Genomic DNA, 25,236 nt, shown 5'->3' on the forward strand with positions numbered 1-25,236 from the left:
AACAAATAAAAAATAATAACAGAGCTCCCTTCAGCCATGGCCAATAACTTTTCTAACAACAACAACAACAAAGGTTTTTGATGTCTGTAGATATTTCTGCTCGATTTTGCATACTATCGATCAATAATAAAGGGTTTGGGGAAGGGAAGGGAAGGAGAGGAGTCTGCAGTTATGGGAAAAAATGTGCAACTCGGCTCGCACAATGCCTCAGTACTCCAGCTCACCAGTGCGCTGACCCTCTGTATCTCGGAGTCATTAGCTGGAGTCCCAGCCCTGCCTCCAGGAGGGGGGATTTGAACCCACACTCCGATGTAGGGAGATTCGGGATTTTGAGCATGCCAGACAGAAGGATCATTCCTCCTCACTGATGAGGAGAACGCCTGTCCCCTGGGGAGGGGAAAGCTGGATGAGTGACTGTTGCAAGATTCAGGCAGTGGACGTGCTGCTGACTCAGGAATGGACTCTGACAGCCACCCCGTTTCAGTCCCGCCGCGCTGGGTGGGAGCGGTTTTAGGCTAGCAGCACTACAGGTATAGGCAAAAGTTAGGGGAGAATGTAAGAGAGAGGAAAAAAAGGAATGCATGAATGAATGAGACAACAACTCCTTCTCAAGACATATGCACACAGGAAATACACAATTTCCTTACTGCAAGCTGATACTGCCCAATAGATAAAAGATGTGCTTGTGGATATAAATATTTAGAATAACGACAGCCTTTCCGAATGGATTTTAAAAGAGGAGATGCATTTTAAACACTGGAAGACTAGACACCATTTACATCCATAGCCACAATACTGCAAAAACCTATAAATTCACAGAAAGTATACACATACACCCATATATGTATTTGCATGTGGGTGGTATCCTGCATAAATGACTGTCAACTTAAAATGCCATTCTCTAATTTATATGCAAATTCTACCTCTGGTAAAATAAAAACATATTTTAAGCAGTTTATAGTGCCAACACATTATTCCCATGAATGATTCCTAGTAAACTATTTATGCCAACTGTGGGGTTTTTTTTTTTATGATTTATTGGATGGTGAACGAAACCACTTAAACTAGAGTTGTCTGTATGAATCAGTAATTTTCATGTTTCTAATTAAAATGTAAACAGTGTAATGAAGACATCAAGTTTTTAGGCAAATGTCTCTTCCAGTGCCACTTGGGGTATGGTAATTACTGGAGCAGATCTATGGATGCTCCTGAATCCTCTACAAGTCCAGATTAAAAGCATTACTGCTAAACCTGCCTTTTTACACAGGGGAATTGTGTACTCTAACCCATTCCCAGTCTGCTTACGGATGCACATTGGCACTATCTTTAAAAACTAGTCATTAAAAAAAAATCAAAATGGAAAATAACAAATGAAGTGCTTTATATTTAAAATGTTGATTGTAAAACATTTACTGGCAATCAAAAACCTGGAACTAGGTCCACAGACTTGAGTCCCTGCCACATTAGCTTCCCGAGAAAACAAAAACGCTACTAAACAGTGTCTACCCTAAATTTATAGAGCCAGGAAGGGTGGGGGAGGGAGAAAAAGCTGACTCCAAATACAAATATAATATTAATTTCCAAGAGTTATTTTGCTTAAGTGAAATAAGTTTAAAGCATACAAATCAGCAAAATCTAAAGAGTAATAATAGATAATCCATAGAATAAAGTTTCATTTCCTTGATCATACTAAAGAAGGTACAAATGCCTTTGAGAGGAAACTATAATCTGCTTCATTTTTGCGTCAGTATCTATCTCTGAAATTTTTCAAAATTATCCTAAAGCAAGTGACCTCTTACACATGCTGAGGAGAAACATCACCTCTTCTGCTTACAACTGTGAACTGAACTTCTCTCTGCACCTTATTTTTCCAAGTTAACCACCACGCGCTTTACAAACCTACCACCCAGAGCTTGAATGGCTATTTTTAAATTATATTTCTGCACCACCCCTCCCTTCACACCTCCCTTTAGTACCGATGGAGCCTCACTTGCAGTTGAGTAGTTGTAGCTGAGATCTGCAGTGATATGAAAAGTCTGAAACGTACAATAAAAGGAAAATTCTCCCTCCGCTACTCCCTCCCCCACCCCCGGACTCAAAGTCCACAGACTGACTGATACGGGAATTTTCATATTATTTTTACATAAATGCTGGACAAGCATGTTGCTAAGCTTGGCTGTGGAACTGCGAATGGATAAGAACTGCGAGCATGTGCGGGGGTGTTGTGAGACCGAGTGCGTGCGAGCAATTTTTGCGCTGTTATGTTTTATTACAAAAGTAATGCAGACAAATAAATGTATATCCACCACCCGGGGGCCAGGGGGAGTGCTCAGTCTGTGAGTGTTTTCTACCACTTCTCCATCTGAAAAGACAGGCTTTTTGTGTGATTTGGGCATAGGGACTTCATATTTTTAGGTGGGGGTGGGGTGGGACACAGTGAAAGGCAGGCTCTGAAGGAGGCACGTCGTGGTAATGTTCAAATATTTTTAACAACTCTGGGGGGGTTGCAGGGAGACAGAAAGCTGCTTAGACAAGGCCAAGTGTTCTGTCGGCTTCAGAGTGCCATCACAGTTGTGCTCAATAGTACGGGTGTTGCGAGCCCAGGCATCATTCCTACTCGCTTTGTGCCAGAGAGGTAAACACGGACTGCGGTGTGGATGAAAACAATAAGAAATCCCTTTCCTCCCAGGCTTTCAAGGCCGTGTTAATCGGGTGTAATTTTTAATGAACGCTAGCTGCTTGGTCCTCATTCAAGACATTTCATTAGAAGGTTATTCATTTAAAATCAACGTTTCAACCATATCAAGCTGTAACCTTTCTTGAAATGGAAATGAATGGTTTAAATGAGAAGATTAATAAAGAAGGGATGTTCCAATTCCAAGCATGGCATGCTATGTATTTTTAAATTTGTCGATGCCAGATGCTGTCAGTCAGAACAAAAAACTGTCCAAGCAGACAATCTGTGCGTCTGAATGTTGATCATGTTGGGAAGTACAGGGGGGAGGGGGAGAGAGTGTGTCAAGGATTCTTGGTCCTTCATCTTTGCAGTAGAGCAAACACGTCTCTCAGTATAGCGACAGGCAGCTGCTTCCACTTTCTAATGTGCCCTAACTTAGATCACTGAAAGAATTGTCAGCACTCAGAGAAACACACAAAGATAACACAGCCAGCTGCCATGGAGGGGAAAAACAGCACAGCTCAGAAGAAATGGGATTTGTTCCATTTGCATGATGCTGCCTCCCCTGGGCCCCCTTCTTTCAAATCCAAAGCACAAAAGACAACACTTAACATATTTGCTTAAAGATGACAACCTCATGTTGATTTCATTTGGATGTTACAGTGTCAGGATTACAGATATAAGAATATATTATATCTGTAACAGAGACTGACAAATGTACCCATCAGTGGAACTGTCTGATTCATCTGCTTATACAGCCATTTTACCATCCCAAGGGTGCCATCTAAGTAGTAACTTTAGAAGACTGAAGGTCTAATTTTATTACACCACATTTCAACCTACTAAACAATATTATTTCTAAAATAGATCATTTTTATTGGAAGTCTCCCTGATGAAAAATCCAGTAGACACCAGAGAATTTATGAACTGCATGGGTCCTTTGAACTCAATATACTGCCCATTTTAAACAACTTTTCTTGCTGTATGGCAAAATCTCAGTATCAAATAAGTGAAAGTTAGCAAAAGAAAGAATATATATATTTCAAGTGTAAGTACACTGGTAGTATATAAACTGGGGAGAGGGAAAGATTGAAGAGACTGATTATGGATTGTATGGACAACTATAAAATTAGCCTTACCTGGTCCATTTAAATAAATTCTCTGTAACCACTTAGGTCTACTCCATTAAATGTCTTCCCTCAATACAGCAGCCACACTTCAATAGTGGCTGTATGAATAATTATTACCTGTCAATATCTTTTGGCCATACACTCAATCTGATTTCTAGTTAAGGTACTCTTTAGGAAGAGATCAGGACAAGAGAATGATTTAAAACTAAACTGGCTAGCTGCTACTTATTATAATATGGACAGCTAAGGAAACTATGATTCTGATCTGAGGTCTGCATACTTTTAAAAATCTTTATTCTGTGTGGCTTTATGGATTTTGACTTTATTTCTTAAGCGAATAAAAAGATTTAGGATTATGTGATTGAAATGATTTCTCTGTACCTACCTTACTCTGATTCCAGTGAATTGGAATGATGGGGGCAAGAACAGAGAAATAAGAAGGAAGGACGGAAACAATCATTCTCTTCACATTTGCATACACACACATGCACACACACACGCGCGCGCGCACAAACACACACACACGTCTGCACCTACTGAGTCCCACGGTTCAATCAACTGACGTCCCACAATGAAATGCTGGCTCCCTGGGCTCCTGCTCTGTCCAAAGGAACACTCTACTGCGTGTTGCTATTTACTGGCAACAGTATAATTCGCTCATTTGGGCTTGTTTTATAAAATACAGTTAACTGCTATATGTGAAATTTCTGCACAGCAGATGGTTACCAATCATTATTTTCCATTTGTTTAGCTTCTAGTAAGAAGAAGAAAAACTGTGGGGTAGTGATGCAAAGAAAACTAGCAGCCTGCATGATAACCCAACCAGTGCCAGAAGACACAAAAAAAGAATCATTTTATTGCATGGTAAATCAATGCTAAATATAATTTTGAGAGATAGGGCAGGGGGGATTTCCCCCTACCATCCCCACTCATAGAGAAAAATAGCATTTGAATAACATGTTTTATTTCTTAGTGTAAAATCTCTAAGATGTAGCTTCATTATTTTTTTAAGGTAGTCAAAGTTTCTAAAAGCAACTTATCATAACTGTTAATGTTTGTCATCACCCACGCTGAAATCACTTTCTGTACCTCTAAGTGGCCCAGTTGTCCAACAGAAAATGGGAAATAGGAGCCATTTGTAGACAAGTGCACATGCACAGAAAATTAAGCTGTAAATATCTGGGCCGGGTTATTACTGGAATCTGGAAACATCTGGGGCTACAGAACAAGCAAAGCCCCATTTCCACAATGTCCAGGTAATTGCTTAAATGATTTATACCTTACTGTTTCTATTAAAAAAAAATGTCTTTAAAGAGAAACATTTGTAGGCCTGGTTCTGCAATAAAAACTGGTATCTGATTTCACATGTACAAAATCTTGTGAAAGATGCTACATTTCTTCAAGGACATATGCATGACTAAACTAAACGCCGGACAAAGACTGAGTGCTAAAAGAAGGAGTGGTCAGTCACTCAGAGAAAACAATCATATCTTAAAGCAAATTTTAAATGGCTTACTTGTGAATGAATATTTTTAGTCTAATCAAAAAGCTCCATTAAAACCCATTCTCTTCAAACACACTAAGACTTCTAAGCCATTTTAGGGTGAACTATACCTCAATATTCATTTTCAATTAATTTCCCATAAATCTTGTTTACTGAGTCTTCAACTAAATACCATACCAAACCTAATCCCTAAGGGACAAATTAGTCCACCTCACAGACAGAATTGGGCCACTTAGTTAAGAATCTAGAGATTTAAATTGACTCATTTAGGTGGTGCCTATGTGGGGCTACCAACTGCCCATTCGGAATGAAAGTGCTACCAAGAAGGTCATCTCTTTCATAAGCAGGCTGCTCTATGGAACAGAAGCGTGCAGACACACACACAAACACACACATATACACAGACATGTACTTTCATTTGCTTAAAATAATTTTATGTTTTAGTTCATATCTCAAATTAAGAGGACAATTATAATAGCTTCATATTCTCCAAGTTGCCAAGTCTAAACATAAATAAAAAGTTCAGGTACTGACAACCATCAACCATACACATAAGAGGAAAAAAAAAACAAAGGATGACAACAAAATAAACTGTTGACCACTGATTTGTAGCCGTGGCTAATGTTTTGTGGCCACCAATTTATATTACTAAATCCTCTCTGGAGAATTATCTGACTTTCCCCATGAGAGGATTAAAGGAAAATCGGCCAGCATTGAAAGTGTGAAACAACTACATGGATACTTTTATTTATACATTCGAAACCCCACAACTTACTGATCATAGCCTACAAGAATTTTCCGCCTACATCCTTTAAATCTTCCCTTGATTTAGTTTGGTTGTTAGCAAGCTTTCATCATAAAACTTTTCAATTCACAGTCTTTACTCTCAGTCTGGTGGGTTTTTAACTTATATTTTACCAATTTTAAATCACTTGAAGTTTATTGAATGGCTTGCAAAAAACCCAGAAAAGCCTATTTAACAAAGAAACTAAACGCATGGGTCTTCATTTCTATAGTCACAGAAATGTTTTTATTAGTTTTCACATATTATATCTTATTCTTCTCCCTACAATGTACTATCCTTCTTCACTATTGAAGCGTTTTGCTGAAGACGCTGTTAAAAAAACCTGTTTTTATGCAATTAACTAAGCAACATTTATCCACTGTAGCTCATTTAATGGCACACATTTGTGATAATCCAGGTCCAACAATTAGCACTGCAGATATATTTCTTCTATACAGAGTGCATGAGAACAAGCTGGATTTCAGTATGAAGTGGTAAGATAGCATCTAGAACTTTTTGGTTCTGAAGAGCCCAAACTGGAAGAAAACTAGTGAGCTTTCAGTAAAGGTTATAGGTGTTCTGAGTAAAGTATGTTTTTAAAAGAATGACAATGGAGCCTTTGTCTTTTCTAGGTTGTTTCATAAAACAATGTGAACAAGTGTTTTTCTCTGGTATATCTTAAGGTTCAAAAACACAAATATAAAATTGAAAACTGGTAACATTCTGTTGACTAACTCATTGCAATTTCAACATTTGATAATCTACCTTAGAAAATGTTGGAATGCTATTTGTTGTAACATTAATGAGAAATCTGAGAAAGATACTGACCTTCTATAAGCATACAAATGGAACTGGTAAAGTAATTGAACCTAATAGAGGAGAGGATCATTGAGTGTAATCCCCACTAAATTGTTTACTTGCCAGTATCTAGCACAAAGTAAATTAATACTGTCAAACATTAAATATAGAAAGAAAATATGCCAATTAAAATGCTAACCAATGACACTCACAAACTGCAGAGTCAATGAAAGTTATTACATCAATTGTAGACCAACTAGTTTGTATCTCACATCTTAGCAAATTATGACCACGTTCCCAAGAAATCTGCTCTGGATACTGCCATGGCACATATTTCTACTCTGCCTATTTATTAGAGAAAGGAGAAAAAGAGAAAGAAATGCTTTAGATGGTGCTGATTTCCAATGTTCAACCAAAGGCTGAATAACCAGCTGTCAACCAACCTGTATTGGCAAAATGTTGATCTGAAAATCTCCACATCTAAGATTTTATGATTCTCTACCCTCAAATTTGTCAGACGGAAAACACATGAAAAAAAGAAAAAGTAAATATGTATAGTGATTTGAAGACATTTCCTATTGCCCAATATCAAAGTAGGCTATAGATCTGTGTTTTGTAATATTACAAAGATAGCATTAGGATGTTCTATTTTCATAAAAGAATTTAAATGCTTTCCTACCCTGAGATAGGAAAATAGAATAAATTACTGTAAGTTTCTTTTTAGGTATATAATTGCAAAACTATATCTCAGGGTTATAAAGCCTTTCTTTTGTAATTAAAATTAATGCTGAATACAGAAATTTCATTTTTAAATGAAATACACAATTTTACTAAATCTACTCTTTAAATATTTTTAAAAGAATATTTCAATTTTTAAAGTAAGATTTATAAAAAATTAACCAAGTGACAGTCTCTTACACTTTAATCATTTCAATTCACCAAACATTGGCTGAACACCTATTTATAGGTCTTACACTAGCATGTTGAGATTAAAATTTAAAAATGAATTAGATGTGGTCTGCTCTCAAGGAATTATATAGTGTCGTAAAAAAGAAACACAAATGCCCAGCAATCTATCATAGGAGAAAGATCATGGTAAGTGATGGAAAGGAAATTTTTAACAAAGTGCTTAGGGAGTATCAAGTAAATGTCAAAATATACCCTGATTTGGGTAACTCAATGCAGCCTTCATAGATGACGCAATTATTTGAGCTATCAAAGTCCTAGTTGGTAGAGAAGAGCATTCATGGAGTAAAAAGAACCTGAACAAAGACTAGTTGCCTGAGAAAGTAGATGAAAAGATGGAATTGCACCCAGTTTGATAAAATCAATTTCCAAACTTATCTATAATTTATATATATATATATTTTTTAAGGATTTGAGTTTTCTAACTCCACTACTACTTAAATTAATCTTCCTGTTGGTCTATTTAAATCTCTTACAGCGAAAAAGTATTGGCTAACTAATATTCATCAACTCTCAAGATATTAGAACTGCTGACACTTTCTGCTTGCAATCAGTTAGCAAACATATTTAATGAGTGGTTACCGTCCTTTCTGAATGGTCCTTAATCTTCTTTCATTACTTCCAAGACAAATTCTAGAGTTTCTTTAAGAGAAACTAAAGTCTTTTTCATTAGCCATGGACCACAAGCAAGGTTCCATGTTACTCAAGCTCACTAGTCCATGACCAAGCGGTCATGGATTATATAGATGTAGAAGAAATCTTAAAAGTTGCTTGGATCAACTCTCTCTATTTATGTACAGTAGAATGAGGCTCACAGAGGTTGAGTGTCTTATCTAAGGTTAGAAAAAACAATAGGCCATGGGCTATTTTCTTCATCATTGTCTCTTTTTTGTGGTGGCAATGTTCTCAAGAGTCTTCACAGATTGTTCTGACCTGCAGTCAGATAGTGAATTATCTCTAACACATCTAGTTCGTACATTCAATTCTGAGTACGTAAGTTTATTTCTATGACTTCAAACCAGGAAGAATGAAAAATTTTAAAAGGTGAAAATTTTAAGTTCTTATGAGATACACACGCTTTTGGTTCAGAGAAGCCATTCTCAAGCCAGTCTTTATATAAGAATTACCTGGGGAATTTAAAGAAATCCCAGAAATTTCCATTTAATTGGTCAGGGTAGGGTATAAGCATCAGTATAAATACATATAATTGGTCATTAAGGAACAGTACACTATAATTGATCATTAAGGTACAGCTAAAGTTTACAGAGTAAATGCAAGATCTATAATCAAACTTTGCTAAATCAAATCAAATCATACATACACCTACTTCAAATGATTTGAAATCCAATAATGGCAATAAGTACGTTCATTTCCAAAAGAAGACTTAAAAAGATATACTCAAAAATTCAATGGATTTTCTTCTATAACTTCATTTGTGACTTAAGTAAGCTGAATATGATGAGGGAGGAAAAAATAGACTAATAATAACATGAATGAACTTTAAAGATATGCATATTTTTATACTTTTTCAAATTATAGGGAGGAAAAGGGTAATAGCTATTTTTACTTCTATGATCACCAAACCACAAATTCAGGATTTGATATAGAACTTGCCATTTTAAAGAGAGAATATAGTTTGCTGAGATTATAGCACTGCATGCTATGTAATGTGCACTAAAGTAACTAATTCCTAATAAGTGATCAGTTTTCTGAAACAATTACACTAGGGTTTAATATAAAGCATTACCAGTATCAGTTTTTCCAACAACCACAGGAAAACAGTCCTTGCTACTAGTTTGGCCTCAATGATTCTCTAATTTCTTTTCCCTTTAGCTATTTCCTTCATTCCTATTAACAGTTGTCTTCCACAAAGAAGAGGTATTTGTCCAAGCCAACAAATGCTGCTACACTTTTCCCCACTACACAGCCTCCTCTTAATTAATTCAAACTACCTCTTAATAATCTAAATATCATATTCCAGTGGCTCAAGTAAAATTTGATTTTCCACATGATCAAGTAATAACCAACCTCGCAGATAAATACGAAAAAAATAAAAAATAAAAAAATACCAGCCCCTCAAAACAGCATATAGGTAGAGGTTAGACTGGAGGTAAGCATCAAGAAGATGGATGAGACAGGAGATTTTTGGTTAGTTTGCAAATTGTAAAATGGGTAGAAAAGCTTTTTTCCCTTGGCCCTATGCATAATGACACTTGTAGGGTTGGCTGTTAGAAAATACAGACAAATATTAAAAATTTATGTATTTAGGTATACGTGTTCATTAAAATTATACATCAGCTATATCTCCCAAAAAACTTAGCTTATGACATTTGTTGCTGTATGGCTGGGGTAAATTGTGGATTTTTACCCATCATTAAAGCAAACCTCTACCACCCACAGTACTATTCTCACTGGGTATCAATAAGGATAACGAGTACAAAATAGTTTTCCTCATAAGGTCTTTTGACTTTGGTGCTAAAACAAAATGAAACAAAGTAAAAATTGCACACACACACAAAGAGATATAACTAGCATCGTAAGCTCTCATTGAGGGACTTAGTAAAAAACAAAGCATAATAAGGAATTTTTAATAAAAGATTTTTCCCTAATACATTAACTGCTTAAATGTCTGTGATAGAGATTTCACATACATAAAAATATTTTTTTAAATCCCAAAAGGGATTACAACCTGTGTAAAGAATTTTTCTCTTTCTAGAGCGCTGCTAGCTCATTCTATACATTATTTCTCAATAAGATATTTTACTGCTAATATCTTACGATCCATATCATAAATTCATACTGATGATTAGCTGACTGGTACTCTTAGAGTTATATAAAACATATTTTTCCGATAAAGGGTCATTTTTCATATTCATTTAAAATCTTCCTGCAGAAAAAAAAATCTTCCTACAGAAACACCGTTCATGTAATCATATAAAACTCCAAAGCTGTTGGAATTTCTTCCTTCCAGTTTGTCAGACAAGGATTCAGTCCAGTTAGGGTCCCAATGTTCATATTTGGATCATATCATTATTCCCAAAAAAATGTTGCTTGAATTTTGAATAATGCAAATGAAAATATCTCTTTAAAGAAGACACTATGCATCAATACTATCGGCCTAGGATACCACAATGGGGCTGGGCGATTAAGACCCACATCTTTTGTAAATTGGGCTTAAAATTGACTCCAGATTTGTGACTCATGAACAGAAAGTCATTTTTAATATAACTGTGCGTTATAAAGTAAAACTGGCTATTACTCTTAATAACTTACGTATTGGGTAATATTCTTTTAAAATGACTCATAAAATATATTTTTAAGTACTTAAAGTCATGAATATGTTCTATTCTTTACCTCTGCTTAACGTAATTTTTCATTTTCCAGGAAAGGATACATTTTCTAACTAACCCTGTTAACCTAATTACTCATACAGAAATACCAAAAGCGTCCCTGACATCGATACCTTCATAAAGAAGCGTATCTGTGAACACGTACAATACAAGAACATATTCCATTTAGATAATCAAACCTGTAATTTTTATCTAAAATATTTCCCAAGATCCATGTAATCCTGGTAGTCAAATTTATCAAAAGCACATAAGTTGGCAAACAGTAAGACTGCCCTTTCCTTACACTTATCTTTTCATCCATAGACTTTAAATTCAAACGTATTAGCTATTAAACTTAAAATAATAATAATAATAACAATAATATCTTTATGTAATGGCAATTTCTGATCTTAAAATGGAGATTGTAAAGAAAATGCCTTTAACCTTAAGGGAACCTTTTTCTTCTACTAAGAATGATTATCTTGAAAATTAAAATCAATGAGTCGTACCTAATTAAGATATATAATTTAGTATCATTCAGGTATATGATCTAAGAAAAAGTGGCTATGATCTTAACTTCAATTTGAAATGGAAGAGAAGTCAATAGAGAGGGAATAAAACCCCTATTTTGGGCATAACATGCACTATATTGCCATGTATTATTTACCCAAATGCCTGGTTTAATCTTTTCAAGACCAAATATTTAATATGAAAACACAACATGCAAAAGGATTAGGAATAAGGTAGGGAAAGAAGGGTCCAAAAAAAAATTAGACTACAGAAATTGTAGACAGATTATACAACATAGAGCATTTAAAAATATGCACTGTGGTTAACTACATATTAAAAGAGTTCAGGTTTAGAGTATGCTAATGTCTTTAGTGCAAAAGTTTTATAAACTATAGAGTGAATTTATAATTAAATGGGACACTACTATAATAGTTATTTCCAAGCTTCCTTTCATTAAAGTGCTTATCAATTGAGAGAGCAATGCCTTGTTATTACACAAGGCAAAGATTTTTCTTCACAGGAGATCCCACATATAGTATTTCTCCCCACAAAGTCTAACAAGGCATTCAAAATAGGCTTTTTTTTTTTCTTCCTCAGACAGTCCTTTAAAGTTCCCCCCTCCCCCGGACTTGGATTATATAAAAGAATAGTTACTTTTCCTAGGTCTTTGATATTTTCCTTCCTGGCAGAGTCATCCAATGCGAGAAATATCTTTTGAAAATAAATGGTGCAACTTCAAGTGCACTCAAATCCATACTTGCTGGACATTCCAATATGTCTCAGTTTTTATTTGAAAAAGCCACTTGACTTCAAAATTTAGTTTTAGATATCTCAATATGAAGCTTGAGCTCATTGAGACGTACCTTGGGAAACAACACTGTAAATGTTTTGTCTACCGATCAGTACAGAATTTACAAACCAAAGGGGAAAGGGTTCATGGGTGGTGACTATATTAATCCCTAAGAATACAAGTTAAGAAACTAGGTTCACACTTTCAATATGACACACTGCAAAGTTAATGCTACTGCATAAAAGAGTTACTCTTCATTTTTAACACAGCTGTCACCACATGTTTATATAGCTACAATACCACTTTCCAACCGTCAAAATATCAATACCGATATTATTACAACAGAGTAATTATTTTTGCATTTGCCCCTCCTCCTTGACTGTCACTCAGTGAGTAATGCTTTTAGTTTTTTTAACGGCCAGGATTTCCTAGATTAAAATTACGTATTTTTTCTTGTGCCTGGACCTTAGGAGGGGGCAGTGGTGATGCATGGCACAGAGAACCTCCCAGGCTCTTACGACCTAACAATAAATCTCACTAAAATCCTCCCACCCCAATGATTCTGGGCTTGGAGCATCAGCTGTTTAAGTGAAAATGTGCATGAAAATATTTTAAAATGCAGAATTCCATCTCAAAACATCTACACAAAAATTCATGTGATATATCAGGGTACCTATGAGGAAAAGGGCAACATGGGATAAAAGCAAACATTTTAGTCACTAGTTCATGTACACAGAAAAAGGGAAAGATTCCTACTGGTCCATTTTCCATCAATTCTGTTACTTAATTTTCATCACGATCCTGTTAGGCAGAGGCACAAGGAATAACTATGGAATTATCAGTCTCCAAGTAGAAACCAGTGCCTTCCACAAAGCAGACCCTCGATAAAAGTTTGGGGGTGATGAAGGTAGAACCTGCTTCATCACTCTGAGACCTGAGCCATCACACAGGGACCCCACAAACAAGAGCTCTGCTTTTGGCTTAATGATCTGCTGTTGCTGTTTTGAAATTCTTAAATAATTTTTGAGTGAGGTACCCCACATCTTCTTTTTGCACAGGGCCCTACAAATTACGTTAACTGATCCTGGGTGAAGGTGATAATTTGTTGACTGTGAGGTTGATAAGTCAAAAAAAAAAGCATAAGTTTACAGCAGCATATAGTACTTCTCACTGCACTACTTTGCAAATTTTATTTTGAATGGTTCTATTTCTATGAGAAACAATTCCCCAAGAGCTAAAGCGTGAAAGTAGAGGTCATGAAAGTAGAGGTCATGAATTCTAAGGTGAATTTACTGACATGTATTTGACATTTAATTGTCAGTTTTTAAAAAAGCATTCAATGGACATAAGGCAATCATTTGAGTCAAGGAAAACAAACAGAAAAATTTTTTTTTTTGGTGGTTAGAGTAAAATGTACTTTCCCTCCTCTTTGTAAGAGAATAAACATACAAACTACCAACAGAAATAGAAACTCACAGGAAAGGAGTAAAAGTATTTTCAAAATCAAGCTACTGGGGAAAAGAAAACATTTTGTAGGTGTTTTACATTATGTATTCTGTAACAAGAAAATCTTTTTTGTAAGTAATATATTACAATTGCATTTTTGACAAAATCTACTCATCAAATGAAAATGAGAAAAAAAATCCTAAAAAGAAGCCACTTTTCCTAGATTAAAAAAAAATGGATTTTTTTCCCAAAAAGATTTACTAACATAAAAATATAAATACTTAAGTTGGGTCGCTGAGTAAAAAAAAAAGTTTAACCTTGGGCCTTATGTAGTAAATCATGTATTTCCAAGATGAATCTGTTTCAAGACTGACTGACAGCAGTGATGCTACAAATGCTTTGTGAAAGTCACAGGAGCTCAAATATAAGCAAACATATAGACTTAAACATGTATTTAACAAAAAAACATCTGAATTGAAATTCTCCTTTGAATTTACTGCTTCTAGGATACTCAGAAACAACAGCCTACCATATGCAATTTGAAACAGCGTCAATATACAAAAAAACAAAGACAAGCAGATTTGCAACATAAGGTATGTATTATTAATAGAAAGTTTAGCATTTAATAACTGATGTTTTGATGGCTTCTGATCACTTATCTTTTCTGCCTCATCACTCTTTTTACCTAAAACCACTGCCGTCAACAGGTACAATACTGAATGCGCTGTGTTGAGGCAGAGAGAGCTCCAGAGCAGGCATCTGCAGTTCTGCCCTAAGGAAACAGCATACCCACCTGCCTTTGATTTTCTTCCAACTTATCAGTCCAATTTATTCTGACCATATTCCTGCCTACACTGTATTTCTACAATCTGCATTTCTTTTAGTCGGCATCCAACAAGTAATACTGCCATTTAAATTATAACATCAAAAATATCAAAAGGATCAGTAATCAGCAATCATGTCAAAGCAGCTGATGCTTATTTTTGAAATTTCTAATGGAAGTTAAATGGAAAGTTAATGATAAAAATTCACATTTAGAAAAAAAAGGAACAAAATTACAAAAATCCAAACATGAAAAGCATTTGCCAAATAGGCATTTGTTTACAATCCTTCAAAAAAAAGTCTTTCATTTTTAATATAGAAAAGAATTAGCTATAATCCTTGTATGTATGTGTGTGTGTGTGTGTGTGTTAATTGAAAGGTGGAATAATATTCAGGCTTACAGTCTTCCAACTGGTATCTAAAATAATTTCTAAGTTCAGCTGATTTTAATGAAACATTAGCTCTTGTATATGCCAAAAAGGAGAGACAATTATATGAAGAAATTTTTATTGAGGAAAAAAATTTACATGGTTTTCTGTGTCATTTGTATATTCTGACTTGTCAATGACTCAAGAAAAAAAGCAGATATGCTGATTAATCCGGTCTCATTGACCAGTAACATTCGTCACCAATTCGCACAAATATCCACAGAACAATTTATCCCAATCAAAAATGCATAAATCAATTTAGATTCCTGGTAATTAAGTTTATTAACTCTACAAAAATAAATGTTGTACTTTATAAAAGTAGTTTGTGAAATCTGTAGTCAAGAAATATATTGACTAAAGGCAAACCAGCAAACATTTCTATTAAACTGAGGTTCTAAGAACAAACTAGAAAGTTCAAAACATAAAAGCCTGCAATTGTTTCAAATACACCTCGCAATTCTGCTGATTTTAGTCCATTAAAACTGATTACTTAATTAGGCAATCATTCAAGGCATCCAAACACTCACACAGACAAAAACAGGGGGGTATTAGCATAGATGACTTCACTTGAGATAAAAACCCTGAAAAATATTGCAGCCACTCAAACTTTCAAGATCTGTCCCCATGCATAAAACAAAGGAGTTATTAAATCCTAAAAGGTGACAACCCGAAGCTCAGGAAAAAAATAATTTACCTATACCAATATTACTCATTTGTCTTTTCAATTGGCTAATATTTTAAGCTACCTTAGAAATGCCAAGTAATAATACAGATTGTCTCAATAGATTCTTGGAACTACTATTTCTTTCCTCCCCTCTGGTTATACTCTTGTGTTATCTAAAAGTAATTAATGAAATTTCTGCTCTCTTGAATGTCTACCAGAAGTACCTGCCTACAATAAAAGGCTTTCAAAGTTCCTGCATTACGAGAATAAAAACAAAACAGCCTTTCTGTTTATTGGGGGGGGGGAGCACTGAAAACTCAGCTACATGAATCTTAACTTTAACCAAATTAAACAACAAAAAAGAAGCATGTTTCACACAGAAAATGTGAGATACAGATTTAAGAATCCAACTGATGCAGTACAGTCCAGAGAAAGAAAAATATCCTCCGTTCTCAAAAATATATATATTTCTTGAAATAATTCTAAAGAGACCCTATAAACTGTCGGTTTCACAGAAGAGAAAAGCAAGCCAACTCACACATACAGCTTTCAAACAGAAGTTCTACCCTCTTCCAGGAAAACAACAATGAGACTTTATTACCCTGCTATGATTCTTTCATTTCAGACATGATTAATTAGCAAGTATTACACTTTCCAAAACTCCCACTACGCTTTTAACTGCCTACTTGCTGACAGACCCACATGAAATAACAAGTAGCCACCAGCAGTATAAGCTAAGTATCCAATAACTCCATTTCAAAGAAGGAAAACTTCCCTCATATATTCACCTCCAAAAAAGAAGCAGGCTGCCTTTTAACTGCTTTCACAATGTTTTTAAACGAGGACATTTTCTTAACAATACCTTTTAAAGTTTGTATAATACATGCTACATATTCAGTTTTCAAGAGTACATGGCATGTTTAATCTGATAACCTATATTTTTAAGCTGAAATTCCAAACACTTGGAGTCCATATAGTTTATATTGATAAGCATCCACATGCCCAATTTATAAACAATAGAAATGATGTGCAGAAGCATGTTTGGGGACATGTTTTTTTAATGCAAAACAATGTTTCTTTCCCAAAATAAAAGCTAATTTGTCACAAATATAATGAAGATAGGAAATAGGAATAAAGGACTTACAGAGAAGAAGAAGAGAAAGGGCTGACTCTAAAATCAGAATGAATGAAAAACTCCGACTCTTTCTACATCTTCTCCCAAAATACTCTTTCAAAGTAATTTCCATTTAAAACTATTTTCCAAATTTCCATGTGAACCAAGAAGCTTGCTACAACTGGATATATTACGAATATATATATTTTAACAGCCATCAATTTATAAAGGCTGGAATTCCCCTTGAACCTTTCAACTGTTATGTCCAAAAGACTTCACACATAGTACAACACTAATAAATAGATCTTGTTGGTTCTGGGAAATATTTTTTTTAATCTACACTGGTCAAAATATCCTGACTTTTTCTCTGTTGTATTAAATTTAGGATCAAAAACATCAAAGCAGCTTCTACCTCGGACCTAACTTTTAGAGGATCAATGTGACAAGGCAGTCCCTGATAGATGTTTCTCTTGATAAACGACTTGTTCAAAAGAGACATTGTAGCTTTCATTTCCTGACCACAACACACTTTTAATTTGCAACAGCAGAGCTGCTAGAGAGTGTGAGCACTTGCCCACTTTCCTGCCTTTTAGGTTAGCAGATCTGGTTCCTTTAGGCCACACATTGGCAATGAACAAAATTTTTAAATCATCAGAGTTAACGTATTAGAAAATAGGGATCGCTAATGCTACTTTAGACATAAACACGAGTATCTACAAATATATAAACTTTTCCCTTCAGAATTCTAGTGCATGATAATAAGGCTCCTAAGTGAACATCATTTGTATGTCGGGAATTTAAGCAAATAGGAAAATAAATTACTTGGGTATTATTAAATAGCAAACAGAAGCTGGTGTGGGGGACAGTTTACACATTTAAAAATCAGCTGCTAAATGTCATGAATTATTTGATTACCTATCCCAACGTATTTTTTACATATTATTATAATGATTATTATTACTACTACCCAGAAATCACATTTAAGAATCAATAGAGTGAACAGTCAAACCATCCAATTTCTGCTCTCAGCACATTGTCCGAGCTCCGATTTAAAATTTATAAATGTAATATCCTCCTCATCACAGGCAGCAGCCCAATCTGCTCTGAATATATATTACAGCTTTAACATCACAGAGGGAAATCGCCCATCTGGCAATCCCATTCGCTCCAACAGCTCCGGGGGAAAAAAAGCTGTGCTCTCTCCTCCTTAAAACATTTCTCAGGGCAAATTATGTGCATCTAAAATAAACAGTCTTCTTATTGATCGCTTCAAAGTCAACAAGTTCCAAATGCAAAATTCAATCAAATCCTTACTACCATGTAAGAGCCGTGTGTGTGTTTAGCTCAACAGTCACCAGAGTCCAGCCAGAAGTGTATGGAACACTGTGGCTCCTGTAGTCCCTTTTCTCGTATTCACATTTGTGTTATGAGAGAGCAGTGACCGCCGCCACACTAAGACCCCTGGCAGCTTTTCCCTACAGTTATTTCTTTCTTTCATATTCCCTCTCTCCCTCACTTTCTCTTTCTTTTCAGGAGGGAGTTCACTGTGATGGGGTAAATGTAACAACCATCCAGTTTAAAGTGGGCATTTCCTTTGGTTATGCAAAATACTTTAACATCTTTTTTGTCGTTGTTCCTCTTGGTCTTAATTGAATATCACAAAGTGTACACAGAGCAGGGCCACAAGAGCTATTGAAAACCCCCTCTCACTCCATTTATCTGACCTTTTTTTTTTTCCTTGTAAAGAGAGGAAAGAGCGATTTCAAATAAAGTCAATTTCAGTGCCTGATTATTTAATTCTGTCACAGGTTAAAAGTAAAAAGCGATGACAGGCAGACAAGTAAATGGCAAGGAGGCGGGTGGGGGGACTAGCACTGTTCCTCAGAAGACGTCAAGGACTTTCAGCAATATTATAAAAATACATTTTATTCTCAGGGACAAGATACCTCTTCATTCACTAATCTGAAAAGCCACACTCAGAAGAACTGATTACAAAGTGCAACCATCAAGAGAGCACATACAGTCAAACTGTATTAAGAGATTGAAAAAGAAAGGAATTTTCGTTCAGTTCTGTGTGTGCACATATATATGTATACACTTTCATTAGCAAGCAGTCGTACTCCACACTCCTACTCTCTCTCCCCTCCAGCCTACCCCCACCCCACCCCACCCTCCAAAAAAACCCACACTGAGTTTGACTAATTTGCATACTATTTGACTTCAGCAGTTATATAGTGCATTACTAGTAACATGCAACTTCAGGATAACAGCTAAAACCGATAAAAGTAGACTCAACTAATGCATTAATCAAAACTGAAATACATAAATAAGTGACAGCAAAAGCAAAAAAAGCATTGTGGCAGATTAAGACATACATATGTTTAAAAAAAAAAAAAACCAATTATATGTCATTAGCATCTGCTCTCCAAGCTCAGTCTTCAATGGTTTTATCATGCTTTTTAATTTGTCTTCCCTATTTAGATGCAAAGGAAGTAAATTCCAAAACTGACATACCATAAACACTGGTGCTACTGATCATTTCTTGCTGGCAGCACAAAAAGCTGAATTGGATTTCTCACAAGCAGGAATTCCAAAGGTTGCTTTTCATTAAAGCCACTTTTCCTCTCAGCTATCAAATGTCACTGCCTTGAAACGTGGGCCCTTTCGTCAGGTATTCATTTAACCTACATGCATATAATTAAGGGGGAAAGCAACATCAACAAAAAGGGGATCTCAGATCACAGGAGAAGAAAGAAAGGAAAAAAAGCACATGACCAGGAATGCAAGTCCATGTCAATTTCACTCACTCCCATTGAAACTAACAAGAGCTCCGGGGAGGACGGTAATAGGATCAGTGGATTGTATATACCATTAAATTATACATCTTTCTCTCCCGTTCCTTGCCAACAATACGCCCACCACGCTGTACCCCCTCCAAGAAGATGTGCTTACATTTTTCTGCAACCGATCTTCTGACATTTTCACGTACCCCCAGCCACGAGACTGTAATTTAACCTCAACTTTTTGTGTGTGTTGAAGATTCTTATTTACACTTCTTATTTACTTAGAAGTTAGTTCCCGAAGAAAGTGTAGCCCCACCCTATGGCTCCGCTTTCTTTTTTTCTTTTCTTTTTTTTTTTTTCTTATTTTTCAAGTAAAAAGAGCATAATAAGTAAACCCAAGACAGTGGAAAACGGGATTCCTGCAATCTCGAACTCTTAATCCCATACTATTGTTTAGATGATTAAGCAGTAAAATTATGCATTATAATGTTTCAGGGTTACTTCGTACGGGAAATTAGACAGCAGGTTGGCGAACAGAATAGAAACGGGTGCAAATTACATTTACTATTTACGGTATAACTCGAAGATCTCTTTATTAAAGGTCTTGGGTCTATTTGTATTCTTTAAGAATAAAACAAACAAAAACAAAAACAAATTTAAACAGATGGTAGAAAACTACGAAGCTCCTCTTACCTGAACGCGCGGAGCGAGCACCCGATAGGTTAGCGTAGCATCGATCCGATGTGTTTGCTGATGAATGGAAGCCCGGGTTAAGTGAAGGTGCCTATGATTTGAAATCATTCCAAGTTTTTGAAGGGAAGACGGACTGCAGCCTCTGCCATGTTGGAATTTCAAACCCAAAACAGCTGCTTGGAAGGAGCCAGCACGCCAGAGGCTGAGCGCAGGCGCAGAGCGCCGCCGAGCCAAATTCAAATCACTTTCACACTAAGAGCCAAAGATCAGTTTTCAAAGGAGAGAGGGAGAAAGAGACCGAGGCTGCCTTGAGGGAGAGAAGACGGGAGGCAGTGGCTAGAGGCGGGCAGTGGAGAGAGACGGGCAGAGGGAGTACCGGGAGGGAGAGGGAGACGCGCACGGAGCCCGCGGAGCTGGAGGGGGAGAAAGGGAGGCGGGAGGCAGGCGAGCGAGCGAGAGACGCGCCAGAGATTCATGGGCAGGGAGGGCTCAATGGCCGCGCCGCGCTGGCCGGCCGGGCGCTCGGGTCATGTTACACGGCCGGGGCCGCGGCGGCCGCCCAGCCTCGCCGACGCGCACTCGCAGCCCGGAGGGGGCCCGCAGGTCATGATTGCGCGCGCCGAGCCCCGGAGCTCTCGCGGCCCGCGCTCCCGGACCGCCCGGCCTGGGGAAAGGGGAGCGAGGCTTTGGGGGCCAGGGGCCTCTCCCACGCGTGACCGGCCGGCCCTTCCCCTCGCCGGCCAGCCTGGGAGGATCCGGGACAGGGCCGCGCGGCTCCCGGGCCCTCGGGCCCCTCCCTGCCCGCTCCGGGCCCTCTGGACAGCTGAGGCGGGTCCACCCTTCCCCACCCCCCATGACTCCACGAACAAGACCAGATCTGGCCCTGAGGGCCAGGACCTCACCCCCGCTCTCCCCTGGGCCTCCGGCACCAGCAAGAAGACGACTGTGTTTGCCAAGAAGAGGCAACTTCGGGGGAAGAATCCGAATTGATCCTGTTCCCCTCCCCCGCCTGCCAGTGAATAAATAAAATCATAAGTGTCTAGGTGTACGGTCCCCTCTCGCGCTCCCGGGCTCCCCTCCCTACCTCCCCCAGGCGGCTCGGGTAGGGGAAAGCAGCCCTCGAGGCCCCCGGTGCGGGCTGCTGGTGCGCAGGCAGAGACCTTAGGCTTCTGCTTTCCCTCCCCGCCCCCTCTATGGAGCAATCTGGGGTCCCAGAAGTGGGAAGAGAGTAGGGTCTTTGTGGTGCTGGGAGCCGAGAAAGAATGAAATGTGCAGTTGAGTGTGTTGCCCGCATCCCAGGGAGCAATGCAGACCTGCTTGTCTGTTGCTGAGATAGCCTTTTGTTCGGAACATAAGGTTTAAGAAACACACACACGTTTTCTGGGGTCTCTTGTTAGATGTAAATGTGCTGCATCCAGACGCTTACTATGCAGTGTAAGCTCAGTTGGTTTACTAATCACCCCGCCCCACCCCCAAACAATCAGGATCATTTGAATGAGAACCTCATTCAGACTTCTAGGCTGCCGAGTATCGCCTTCAACCTATTTCATTCTAGACTAGCCAACCATCCAACTGAGATAATAAAGCAAACAATAACATTTGATCATGATGTCTAAGAGAAAATGTGCCCGGCAAAGTTCTTTAGGAATTGTAATGAGAAAGAGTGAGTTGAGTCATAATTTCTCTTCGTTTTCATTAAATATGACTTTAAGAGATAAATGGTGAGTTTATACTTTGGCCTGGTGGACACCCAGTCCTCTATATTTCATCTAAGCTAAGCGTGAAAGGGGCAAATTATATATTCGACCAGAAGCCCATCAAGCTGAAAATGTTACTTACCTTTGGAGGCTGGAACTGAAAATGTACTTGTTTAGAACTGATCCTTCTCAAAACAGTGTTTACATCCCCCCCACCCCCGCTTCTCTTCTGTAGCTTTTAATAGACTAAATTGCAGCTCTCCAGATGCTGAAATTCAGCTTTTAAAAATACCAAATATATACTTTGAAATTAATTTCATTCTCCTCTTGTGATTTTCTTACCTTTGAATGGATAGCCATCGAATGGATGCATTTAGCTAACACAATGAGAAAGAAAATTATCTTAGTTAAATATAAGCAGATGACAGAATCGAGAAGACAAAAAATGAGTGATTCAAGATCTTACCAAACATTTTTAAGGAATGGGATTTCTAGTTGGAATGGATTTGACCTTTCCATGCATTTCTCTTTACAAGGCTCTGAAATAAAACAGAAGAACTTTATTCTGATGTAACAGAGAACACTGAAACCCCTTTATTTTACAAGATAGCTTTGGAAATGATATTATGAAAACTTGTCCATTGGATTTCACCACAAAGAAATAAGTGTAGGAAAATATCTATGGGTCACTGTTGGATTTAGTACGGTGAGTTAAAAAAAAAATCTGTGAAGAACTCATAATTTCAGTTATTGCCCATTTGGAGAATGATAATCAGAAGTCACAGCTTATGCTCTGTACAATTCAAGCAAAACTGCTCTGTCCTTGTTTGCTAAAAAAGTTCAGAACTCATCAAACCTTTCATGCTGAATTTCAAGTATTGCATTTACAGTTCCTCATGTCCATCAAAATGTTGAATACCATATATAATAGACTATCCTGTAAGTACAAAAACAAAAATGTATTGTGATGATCGATATAAAGACTTCAATTGCTATAACTTAATCAAAATAACCCCTACTCTTAAAAAACGGAAAGAAAAAGTGTGGTTAACAAGTTCACTAATAGATAATAGCTTGTATCTTTTTCAATTCCCATATATATCCATTTGAAACACATTATAAAATCCATCATTCAACATATAAATGAATATAATTAACTTTGGAATCAAAGAAAGGTAAAAACATTTAAAAGAGCACTGCATGTATTTAGAGTGTAAAGATTGTTTGAAATTGCACATACTCCCAGAAAAAAATGCATACACAATATAATATACATATGGATTTGCATGACCAGCTAGATCTACAGTGAGTTTGTCATTGCACTATTTCTAACCTTTTCTTTCTTTTAGGAATGGATAAAGATTGCTTTTCTCAAAATTACTTTAAGCAAAGAAAGACAAAACAATTCTGTTTTTTGAATTTTGTTGACTGAATTTTGATTCATTGCTTTTTTGCAATTTTTCACTTTTGTTGTTAAACTATTTCTAATGATGTGGTATGTTTCGATATCATTTTAACAGTCACCGTTTAAAGACTTTTATACAAAGGAAATGTTTCTAGCTGTAACTGAAATCCACCTCTGAAATGTATTTTATAAAACTTTTTTTTGTGACCAAATGGGAATGAGGGATTGAGACTTGAAAGAAAATCGATTGGCCAGTCAAGGAAATGGTTAATTCAGCAAAAAAATTATTTGAATTATTTTTCCCCTGCATTAAGTAAATTGGTTATTTATTTTTCTTTCTTTGGAATTTATTTTTCTTATGTTGAGAGAGAGAACAAACATAATGGATTTCTAACTCGCAGTTTTTTCAGCAAATTAAAAGAAAAATAAAATGTCACAGTTTTGCTTCCTTCAGGAGGAAGAGTGTATATGTATATGAGTGTATGTGTTTCTTTCAAGCTAATTCAGATGGAAAGAACTTTGCCTTTTCCTTGTTATTCTCAAGACATATATTGGTAACAACTACAAAAGTGGAGGGTAAGGAAATAAGCAAGATGATACTGAATGCGGTTTCACAGACGTCCATATGCTTGTCTGCACTGGGCTGATAATTTGAGCCAAGTTTGATAAAGAGTTGTGCTTTGCCTGTAATGAGACAGGAAATGAAAAGAAATGAGAGTTGTACATGAGGGCGACAAGATGCTTTAAGAAAAACAAGTTTAGAGCGCTATTATTTATAGTGTTTCATCAAATGCTAAACACAATTCAATTCCATTTAATTTTTAAATATTGCTTTTTAGTTTAAAACATAAGCATTAACTATTTTAATAAAACATTAAACATGTCTTCTTCCAAAGTACTGCGTTTCAAAAAATTTCCCTGAATGTAGTATTTGAGACCGAAACACTTTTCTCCTACTGCTCACAAAATCTGAAGTCTTATAATAATGCAAATTGGTGACACAATAAATATTTGCAATGATTCCATAAAATTGCAGTTAATTTTAAGGATGAGCATTTGTTCTTCTATTCAACAAAACTACTAAGAAGCCCTTATGCTCAACACCCCCTCAAAGAGGGAAAACTAGTGAAGACCTTGACCTCATTTAGTAAAATTACTCAATTTGTTCAGAATTAAACTTGAATCCAGGGACTGTCAAACAGTATTAGAGTGGTCCATATATCTCCTTAGTGATGGATTCCTTCAGTGGAGGAGCCTGGAAAACCCTGTAGTTAGGTTTGCTTCAGATGTTTAACGTGAAAATTTCTTTTTTTTTCATTCACCCTTTAAATGATGGTGGAATCCATATACTTGTTGTAACATAGGCTGGTTTGCATAGTTCCCAATCTCATTTAGAAAGTATATATTGAGTCCTTACAGTGGTTAAAAGTATTGCACTAGAATTTTCAGAGAATTTAAAGAAAACTGACATTTTATGGAGACCAGATAAATATAGTTTGAAGTGAAGGTTATAAGGGCTCTTATAAAAGAATCCTGTCCAAAAGAGGATATGGGTGCTTTCACGAAGGGGAAGGCAGCTGACTTGGACTTTGTATTCTCAATCTATATACTCCAGTACAACAAACTGCTTGTAATTTGCATATCCCTTGCTGCTTCTCTCCCTCAGTGTCTTTGCTTTTATTGTGTCCTCTACCTG

The 25,236-nt window shown here is 36.7% G+C and overlaps 1 protein-coding gene across 5 annotated transcripts in view; it reads right to left on the minus strand.

Annotated features, from left to right (window-relative positions):
* Window positions 1-21,534, minus strand: part of FIGN (fidgetin, microtubule severing factor) — a 190,152-nt gene extending 168,618 nt beyond the window's left edge. For 3 of the 5 annotated variants that reach the window (XR_013172811.1, XR_013172812.1, XM_077154017.1), the window contains exons 1-2: window positions 20,439-20,922; window positions 19,477-19,646 (exon numbers count right to left, since the gene is read on the minus strand). Coding sequence is in view for 1 of the 5 variants with exons in the window: in XM_077154017.1 (XP_077010132.1) it covers window positions 19,477-19,501 (25 nt within the window). In the remaining 4 variants the exon portion in view is untranslated. Of the gene's footprint in view, window positions 1-19,476; window positions 19,647-20,438; window positions 20,923-21,340 lie in introns of those variants that run through there. The other 2 variants (XM_077154018.1, XR_013172813.1) reach the window with 2 other exon arrangements.
* Window positions 21,535-25,236: the final 3,702 nt, after the last annotated feature.

This window comes from Tamandua tetradactyla, chromosome 3, assembly GCF_023851605.1.
Source record: "Tamandua tetradactyla isolate mTamTet1 chromosome 3, mTamTet1.pri, whole genome shotgun sequence".
Taxonomy (NCBI): domain Eukaryota; kingdom Metazoa; phylum Chordata; class Mammalia; order Pilosa; family Myrmecophagidae; genus Tamandua; species Tamandua tetradactyla.